Source organism: Momordica charantia (assembly GCF_013281855.1).
Source record: "Momordica charantia cultivar OHB3-1 chromosome 11 unlocalized genomic scaffold, Mcharantia_2.0 BLBB01000011.1, whole genome shotgun sequence".
Lineage (NCBI taxonomy): Eukaryota > Viridiplantae > Streptophyta > Magnoliopsida > Cucurbitales > Cucurbitaceae > Momordica > Momordica charantia.
The window spans coordinates 21,991,582-22,001,469 of NW_028275159.1; the positions used below are offsets into that span (position 1 = coordinate 21,991,582).

The 9,888-nt window shown below is 37.7% G+C and overlaps 1 protein-coding gene and 1 long non-coding RNA gene across 2 annotated transcripts; both read left to right on the forward strand.

The window, feature by feature from the left end:
* The first annotated feature begins 7,864 nt into the window (after window positions 1-7,864).
* LOC111012076 (putative F-box/FBD/LRR-repeat protein At5g44950) lies at window positions 7,865-8,898 on the forward strand. The gene is made up of 2 exons (XM_088120183.1): window positions 7,865-8,805; window positions 8,858-8,898. Exons 1-2 carry the CDS (start codon window positions 8,232-8,234, stop codon window positions 8,896-8,898), a joined length of 615 nt encoding a protein of 204 aa, XP_087976309.1. The 5' UTR covers window positions 7,865-8,231.
* Window positions 8,899-8,933: 35 nt separating this feature from the next.
* Window positions 8,934-9,687, forward strand: LOC148208322 (uncharacterized). Its single transcript, XR_015788931.1, has 2 exons — window positions 8,934-9,164; window positions 9,250-9,687. It is a non-coding gene; the product is annotated as an uncharacterized LOC148208322 (long non-coding RNA).
* The last annotated feature ends 201 nt before the right edge of the window (window positions 9,688-9,888 follow it).

Genomic DNA, 9,888 nt, shown 5'->3' on the forward strand with positions numbered 1-9,888 from the left:
TTTAAGCATAGGAAGTTGTTTTATTATATAACCTTTTCATCTCATTAGCTAAAAAAAAAAAGAAAAAAAGATTTCGTAACCTCACAAAAAAAGAGGTGCGACTCTCAACTGTCTTACTATGCAATCAATTCTTAGTTGATCATGAATGTTAATATTTAGGTTAATCTCATGAGTACTGTTTTTTCTTACCTACAAATCTGCAGCCTTCTTCGATTTAAAAGAGACTTTGATATTCTAGAGAAACGAATAGTAAGACCCCTGCGTGTTCCATCTCCTCGGTCTCCTTCTCACCTTTTTGCTTTTGTTTTCCTTATGCTCCATTTTTGTATGTTTTTCTCCCTGTGTTCCCCATTCTGTGTGTTTTCTCTAACAACGGGTATCGTGCGAGTGCTACTACACCTCGTTAAGAGGCCACAACACAGGAATTGAGACCTCTACTTCGAAATGATCATTGCTACTTTGGCGACCAATGAAATAGGGTTTAGGGTAGATGCAACCTTTCAAGGTTATTTTTTGTTTTTCTCTTTTCCTATGATTATGTTATTTGATTATGCATTTATTTTGATTCAATAAATTTCTTATTATCTACTTGAGCAACCACTGTCACTTCTTTCCGTGAACTCCTCAAGTAGGGGGCATGGTAGTATATGGAGCAACGAAATATGGAAGAACAATTACAGATCTCGATCAAGGCCAAATCAAAAGCGGGCCACTTGGTCTAGCACGGTTAAAACACGAGGTTGAAGCAAGGGGCCGAAAGCCAAGCAACAACCTGAGTAACAGGTGAAAAACCGCTGGCCATAGCCAACGAGTTAGAAATCTACGAGAATTAAGGGCAGACAAAGTCGACTCCGCCAAAGTTAGAGCCTTAAGCAAATAAAGAAGCTTGAAGAGATTTAATTGGTAAATCCGACATAAGACCAACAAGGTAATAGGAAAAATCACAGAAACATAACAGATAATTTTCCAAAACGTGAAGCATCAACAGACAACTTGACCCACTCGTCCCTACTCCTTGTCGTTGTCGTCGTCCATATCGTCAGGGGCATCACATTCAGCCCTAAAACGCTCCTGAAGAAAGGAGTAATCGATGTCAGGGTGTTCATTGGAGACCTGATGGAAAGACTAGGAGACGCCACATTCCATGGCGGCATTCTGCAAATCGACATAGTCCTGGGTCTTCTTAAACTTCTCAGCCAAGAATTCAGAGTTGGAGAGTTGGGCATTGGCCTCGTCGAGCTTCCTCTACAGAGCAGCTAGGTCGTCTCGGGATCTCCTCCTTTCGGTCTCCAGGTCATGCTAAGCATTTGCCAGCAGGATGTAGCCTGGTCTAAAAAGGCAAGAGCTCAGTCCAGTTCATCTCAAGGAGCGTAGTGACGACAGAGATGGTTGATTTCATCAGCAACTCTACCAGAAAACACGACCAAGCGGTTAAAAACCTACTAAAGCCAATAGCGAACGTTAGGCTAAATGCGACATTGAATACCAAAAGGAAACTACGAGACTGACCTGGTGAAGATCACTGAGACAGGTATGGATGCTTTGTTGAGGGTTTGAGTAACCAAAACTCGACCCACTTGACGACTTTCCCAGTCCTTGCCAAAGGCTGAAAGCTCTCTCCAGATAGGCCTCCCCGTTGACATCGGCCCCATCCTTTCCAACAATGAACCCTAAGAAGTTGACTTGGTCTTGACAAAAACTACAATTTTTGAAGTTGGCATAAAGCTTTTCTTCTCTAAGTTTTAGTAAAATTGTCTTTGACATGCAAAATATGATCATTCAAGCTTTTTGAGTAAACAAGAATATCATCAAAGTATACAACAACAAATTTTCCAATGTATTCTCTCAAAACATGATTCATTAGCCTCATAACAGTACTTGGTGCATTAGTAAGGCCAAATGGCATGACAAGCCACTCATACAATCCAAACTTTGTTTTGAAAGCTGTTTTCCACTCATCTCCCACATGCATTCGAATTTGAAGGTAACCACTTTTAAGATCTATTTTTGAAAACAGATTAGCACCATGTAATTTATCTAACATGTCATCCAATCTAGGAATAGGATGTCGATACTTTACTGTGATTTTGTTGATGGCTCAACAATAAACACACATCCTCCATGTGCCATCTTTCTTGGGCACCAAAATTACCGGAACCGAGCAAGGACTCATACTTTCTCTAACATAACCTTTCTCCATGAGTTCTTCCACTTGCCTTTGAATCTCTTTGGTTTCGGTGGGATTGGTCCATAGGCAGCCATGTTTGGGAGAGTTGCACCAGGAATAAAGTCAATTTGATGTTCAATCCCTAAAAGAGGAAGTAAACCAGTATGTGCATCTTCTTGGGGAAACATGTCATTAAATTCCTGCAAAAGAGACTTAAATGCACTTGGCAAAACATCATGAGATTTTGGTTCAATTGCTAAACACATACCTTTGCACATAAGCACAAAATGTGGCTCTTGGGTTAACAACACATTTATCAATTCACTTTCTTACAATCAAACTTACATTCTTTCTTTTCAACTCATCTTTTTTTTTCTTGGCTTTTACTCTCATTTTGCCTTTCACTATTCTTTTTTTTTCACTAGTCTCACTTTTGCTCTCTTCTCTCCTCTCTTTTTCTTCAAATTCTTTTATTTTCTTCTCTAATTTCAAGTGGTCACAGTGTACTTCAAATGGAGACAACGGAAGTAAAGTAAATTTCTTTCCGTTCAAAGTAAAACTATACTTGTTCAACAGCCCATCATATGTGACCTCTTTATCATATTGCCATGGTCGGCCCAACAGTATATCCCCCGCATGCATAGGGACAACATCACAAAGGACTTCATCTTTGTATCTTCCCAAGGTAAAAGGAATAAGAGCTTGGGAGTTTACCTTTAGTTCTCCTTTGTTTGTCAACCATTGAAGTTTGTATGAGTTTGGATGTGGACGTGTAGCAAGTTGAAGTCTCTTAACAAGAAAACTACTTACCACATTTGTGCAACTTCCACTATCAATCACCAAGCTACATGGGTTTCTTTCAATTAAGCATCTTGTGTGAAACAAGTTTTCCCTTTGATCTTCAACTTTCTCTTCCTTGATTTGTACATTAAGTACCCTTCTTGTTATCAAGGATATGAAGTTACCTTCTTCAATATACTCTTCATCATGTTCTTCAAATTCTTCATCATGTTCTTTAAGACTTCAAGATTGCACTTCAAGGAAGACAAAAAGTTGTGTTAACTAAGTAAGGCAAACAAGAAAGGACCACATAAATTTTCAAGAAGAAAGAAGTGACATATCCATGGAAGAAAATCATAAAGCACCCACAAGGTAAGGAACAAGTTGTTGAAGCTTATCATTGGACTAACTTGATTCGTTTTGATGTAATATCATCCTTTTTAGTCTTCTTATGTTTGGACTTGGACAAATTCTTCGTTCTTTCCAAAAGTGCTTCCAAACCCAATCACTTGGTTTGTTAAAATTGTGTTTGGATTTATATTTCCTCCACTTGGTACTTTGAATTTGCATTCTCCAACACAACACTTTGTCTTCTATGACATGGAATTGTTTGAAAGACTTATTGAACAAGTATTCCACAATGCCTTTCAACTTAGGTTTCTTTTGTTCATGGTTACCTACACAACAAGGAACAAGTTAGTATATTCAAAATCAAGATATATTTTATACTTACCTTGTAATACAATCTTTAGATCATGAGTAGATGATAGGATAACTCTCGTTGGTTCCATCATAGCTTCCACCGTGACTTGTGTTCGACCATGCTTGATTTGAAGAGTTGGAACTTCCTGCAAAAATCTTAGAAAAGTAGAAAGACTAGGATAAAATATGTGAGCTTGATAGTAAGGGTCCTTATTGAATGATGCTATATGATTTGGCTTATATTGATAAATTGATTGGATCTTGCTCTTTTCCTCTTCTTTCTCCTTTGAATTCCTTTCTCGTAACTCCTCTCTTTCTTTCTTTTCTTTCAACTCACTTTCATCAACATCAGAATCTTTGTTATCTTGTTCAATAAATTCATCAACATGTGCTTTAGATTCTTCCTCAAATTTTGCATCATATTTCTCATAAGCATCATTAGAATCAACGACATCATTTCTTATCACCATGACTTCTTTATTGACACATTCTTTGCTCATGTGTCCAAACCCTTTGCACTTCCAACATTTAACAGAATTAGTCTCCTCCCTTACCTCCTTTGGAACTTCATTGTTTTTGGCATTGAAGCTCTCGGCCTTCACTCTGTTGGCAGCACCAAACTTCCCTTTTGGTTGCATAAATTCATTCCTTTTGGAATGCTCCTTTTCTGTCCTCAATTGATCTTCAATTTTGATAGCATGGTGATACATATCATCTAAGTAAGGTGATGAATTTCTATCAATAGGATGACAATTTCCATATTCAAACCTCTAAGAAATCTAAACATGGTATCTTCTTCTTCTTCTCGGATTTTTGTCTTATCCATTAAAATCTTCATCTCTTGATAGTATTCAGCAACACTTTTTGTTTCCTGCCTCAAAGCTTGCAATTTAGTTTTCAAATCATTTTTATAATGTTTGGGAGCATATCTCTTTCTCATGGCTTTTTTGAGTTCTTCCCAAGTTTCTATTGGATCCTCCTCTTTCCTTCTTTTCTCGGATTTGAGAAATTTATACCATTCATTATCATGATTAATGAATTCGGCAATGACAAGTCTAATCTTCTTATTCTCACTATATGTATAGTAATCAAACACATGCTCTATCTTCCTTTCCCATTGCAAGTAAGCCTCGGGGTCCGCCGTTCCACTAAACGGTGGAATGTTGAGTTTAACTTCGCCATCTATTTTCATTTACTATTTCCCATCTCCTCAGTTGTATATTGTTGACAAAGTTATTCCTTCCTCTTCCTCCAACTTGTCTTTCTTGGACATCGAAGTCAAACACGCATTTATCTTCTTGTAAGACTCGTTATTCTCTTTGTTGTTGTGCCCTTCTTTCTTGCCTATCCTCCTTCATCATATCCATCATACCTTTAATTGCTTGAAGAATCGTCATATTTGGATCTTGTACTTGTGGTACTCCATCCTATGCCATTTTGTTAGAATAATAATAATAATAATAATAAGGACCTTACCACTCACCTCACCAAGATTTCACTCAAGGACACTCGTGTTTATCACTCAATGGTAGGCTTTTGGTACTAGGTCGAAGATATAAGGGTTGACTTAAATTTTGGTGCAATCTTGCTTAAAGCTTGATATAACTAATTCAATGATCAACTCTCACAAACTAAGACTTAGAGTGACTCAATCTTAGAATCAAAACCTCGAGAATTGAACAAAACACTATCAATGATGAAAACTTTTCATGTGCCTCGAATCTTTGAATATTTTTTTTTCTTGCTATTGATTTTTTTTTCTATCTTTTGCTACTGTTTTTTTTTTCTTTTGCTTCTAATTCTTTTTTTTTTATGATGATCTGAGTGCAAAGATTAAAGAAATTCAAGACAAGTTGTAGTATGTCTTGTTACACTTTGTAAGAAACTACTTTCGAAAAAGAAAAATAGCAGAAGATAAAGTTACATAAAGTAAAGATATTTCACCTCTAGAGTCGGCCAAAGGATGTCAACCAATGCTCTGATACCAAATGATAAGTGCCAATGTTGCTCAGGTTTACAAAGCTAGAGGTCCTTCTAGGATCCTTGCAAACTCTCACAAAAACAACTAACTTACCGAATGATTGCAACCAAGAGTAAGGTTAGAATAAGATGAATCACTCTAAGATCAGACTTATAATCTACAATGGTCACTTCTAGATCCTAAGACGACTCACTCCAGAATTAGCTTGATCGAGACTAATCTAATGAATCGGTTTAACATCAAACCTAAAGCATGATTTGAAAGAAGCAACACCAAATGTGTTAAGGAACAAAAATTCTTGAATTTCAATCTGTTAAATCTGCGAAAACAAGGTGATTACAAGCCTTTAAATAGGCCAAAAAGTCGTTCAAGAAAGGAATATCAAAAGTCTTTCAAAATCCTACTTAATGCAAATTGAAGAAAATAACACATGCAAATTAAAACTTGATTGCACATCAAACTAGAAAACTAAATGCGAATCCAAAAACGTAGAATGACTTTAAATTGTTTTGGAAATCACATGTAGGAAGCGCTTCACATTTGGATGAGTTTTGACAAGCTTTAACCTACAAATTCCCAAGAGGTGCAATCTGCAAAGGCACCTATTCACAAATCTGCACATTTTTTTTGTCCTCCGTGCCATCTCTCAAAATAGACAACTTTTCCCGTGTCATCTTTGCTCCATTCTCTTCTTGACTGATTAAAGTAACATTGTAAAGAATTTTGGCCTCATAAACCTTCGTCTCTTCATGTGCATTAGCTAGCCTTTGAAGATGTAATATGAAAGCCTCTTGACTCTTCTTTGCTTTGCTTCTTGTAATTGCTCCCTCGGGTACATTCAATGGATCCGTGGTTGGATTTGCATCAGTATCATCCCCACAAACGGCGCCAATTGTTGATTCTTGGATTCTGGTAGACCGGTTCACTTCACAATGTGCACCAAACTCGAATCTCAAAGGACCGTATACCTGCAAAATCGAACAACCCTAAATCGGTGTGACTTCTGTCACACTGGCTCCAATGCCTAAGTTAGTTATGGGAGAAATCATTAAGCAAGTAAGACACTTGAAAGTGTAATTTGGCTTACCTTTAAGGGGTGACCCCTACCTATTTATAGTCGATCTTCCCCCTAGGGTTTCATAAAATGCCAACCCTAGGTTTGATACACGTGGGCCTATGGGCCGGGACGCCTCTAACAGCGGTAGAGGAATAAGGACGGGTCTCGGCACCGAGCAGGGGTCGGAGCTGAGACCTGCTCGGTCCGGCCCGTCCTTCGCAGGTTATTTTGCCTGGCCTAATCTCTCCCTCGCTTGTCGTTTTTTACCTCATAACACCTCCCATAGACTGAAAAGAGATTTAGAGGAGTCTAAGAAAGTTATGTTATTGAGCTCCAACCAGGTGTTCCACAAAAGAAAAGCAGTTGCATTACTCCACAAAGAGAGCGGGAGAGAGAAACACTCATGTATAAAGTACGAAATACATTCCCGTCGCTTAAGGGACGAAAGTTTATTTCATCGCTGCAGCGACGAAATTAAATTTTGTCGCTTGAGGGACAAATATATTTTCATCGCCTAAAACTTGTGATGCGCCCATTTTTGTCGTTGGAGACCAATAGCAACACTGCTCTAGCGACTATCCTTACGTCGTTTTGTTTTTCGTTTCTAATTGAGACCAATGACGCAGTTATGCTTCAACAACTTTTTTTTTTTTTTTTTTGCAGTGCGGAGAGCAAGAACAACTTGAAAGGTCTAAAAAAGGCGGGCCTATAGAGCCACAATGAAGGGACAATGAAGAAGCAGATGGTCCAGAGATTCATTGGAAGATTTGCAGAGAGTGAACCAATTGGGACTGATATATAGGAATGATAGGCAGCTTTGGAGCTTCGATCTCCTATGTATTAATGGATCGATGAAAGATTAGCAAAATAATGCATTTGTAATAAGCTAAAATTAAGAAGAAAAAAAGGGTATAATAGTAATTACAATATATATTATTCTTATCCTAAAAAGAATATAGGTCAAATTCATCATACATCATATTTATAACGGCTGCGGTGAGTATTATTTCACACTTCTGCAAAAATGAGAAGGTAGTTCGAAATTACAAATAACTATAAGTTTTTTTTGCAAGTGTCCCTCAATAAAACTATAAAACTAGTAAAATTAAGGGGTTGAAGTTTGAAGTATTAACACAACGATGAGTGTTGTTGTAGTCGGTTTGTGGCCGAATGGAGATACCTCCTCCCTGCTTTGAACCCGGGTGCTTAGTCCATTGATTCCGGATTATCAGGAGAAAGAAATTGAAGTATTAATGGATGGAGTATGTTTTAAGTAGTGGACATATTTTCGTAGGAAAAGATTTGATTAATTTAGTTTCCCTACCAGGGCCGTTTGTCCCCTCTGCATCTGCCCCATGCATTTAAACTAAATTTAAGTGCCAACCACTGAACTAATTGGACTGTCCGTTCGTCTCTTTTACTCAATATGAGTTGTTCCATCTTCTTTTATGTCTTTCTTGCTTTGGCTATCTGCTATATATATGGCGTTGTACGTTCCATCTTCACAAGTTTAAAACCATTTGGTCAATAATTTCGAGATCAAGATGGACGTGGATCGAATCAGCCTTCTACCAGATTCTCTTCTCCACCACATTCTCTCCTCCTTAAACACAAAACTCGCTGTCCAGACTTGTGTTCTATCCAAACGGTGGAGGAGTGTTTGGTTTCGTATACCAACACTCAACTTTGATTTTGACTCCTACCCATTTGAAGAGTCAACTAGAAACAATCCCAAATCCAAAGAAAAATCGTTTAAGCGCTTCATCTTCAAAGTTATGTCTGAACATCGCGGATATATTCAAAAATTGAGTTACTCTTCCCCCCGTTTTCACGGAATGAATGTAATGACATTGTCTATATGCTATGCACAATGCCACAATGTTAAAGAACTTTACATTACAGCGGACAGTTATGATAGCACGATTTGGTGTTTATCGGCATGTGATTTTCTCACCGTACTAAAGGTGTCACACGTGCTGGTTTACCATGACTTGGGATCCTTGGTGTTACCATGTTTGAGAATTCTAGTGGTTGAAAGCTTGTGGAAGAAGCCCGGGTACGACGACGACGGTGGTGGTGGTTATGGCCGTGAACAACTAAATGAAGAGACCTTTTTAGGTTGTCCAAATTTGGAATGTTTGACTTTGATTAATTATGGTGATCTGGAAAGTACTTGTATCTCTGCTCCAACACTTGAGAGTTTGGAGATAGGTGCTTCTTCACATTGGGAATTAACATTTCCAAAACTTAAATTATGTACACCAAATCTCAAACGTGCCAAGTTTGAGAATGTTTTGCCGTTTTTGAGGTATGCTAATTCGCCCTTGGCTTGCATAGAAAAAGTAAATATAGCCGTTGATGACAATGATTTCAAGAGGCATGGCGCACGTAGGACAAAGATGGGGATAAATATCACTCGATTGCTTAAAGTTTTCGATAACGCAACGTCTATTACACTGCCTTGTGATGCAACACAGGTATCTAACATTTCGTTCTCTTCAAATTTTATGCCTTTATTATTTCACAGCATTTTCTAACTTTTTGTACTTATCTTGTTATAAGGTTATATTTAAAGAAGCTGGATGTCCTTTGAGTGGTTATGAGTTTCCTAATTTGAGAGACTTGAAGTTCAAATCAGAGGAGACCAAAGAGATGATAGACTTGCCAATTGATTTGAACCCAATTTGGGATTTCATGGAATGCCCAAATTTAGAAACTCTTGCGGTTGATTCAAGAATAGCTACATCATTCACCCAGGATTTACAGGAAATATTACAATTCCAACGTCGAGTTTGGGGCAGGAATATTTATAGGAATCAAATTGTCGAGCGGATTTATTTATAGTTGTGTATTTGAATGGCTTGAATCTGCTAAATGACTGGCGAGGGAGGACGTCATTTTACTACCTTCTTTTCTCTGATTTTGTGATTTCCTACTTGCTGGGTCATGTTATTTTTCCCTTCTAATTTTTTTTAAAAGTTTGATGATAAATTTGTTTTATCTCTCCTACTTTCTTCCTCGCTTTGTCCCCACGCCCACTTCCCCCATTTCTCTATTCTTTTTTCTTTTTCTTTTTTTCTCTTTGAACATACTTTTATCTCCACCTTTGCAACTCCCTTTTCTCTCTCTTAATTCCCTCATTATCTTTCTTTCACCTTCACTCTTCCTTAATTTTTTCTCCGCACATCTAAATAACTATTT

Bases quoted from the DNA above. Each gene is read 5' to 3' on its own strand.
- LOC111012076 (XM_088120183.1), top strand. From the start codon at position 8,232: ATGGACGTGGATCGAATCAGCCTTCTACCAGATTCTCTTCTCCACCAC. The intron at 8,806-8,857 runs GTTGTCCAAATT...TGATCTGGAAAG, and splicing joins AAATGAAGAGACCTTTTTAG to TACTTGTATCTCTGCTCCAA.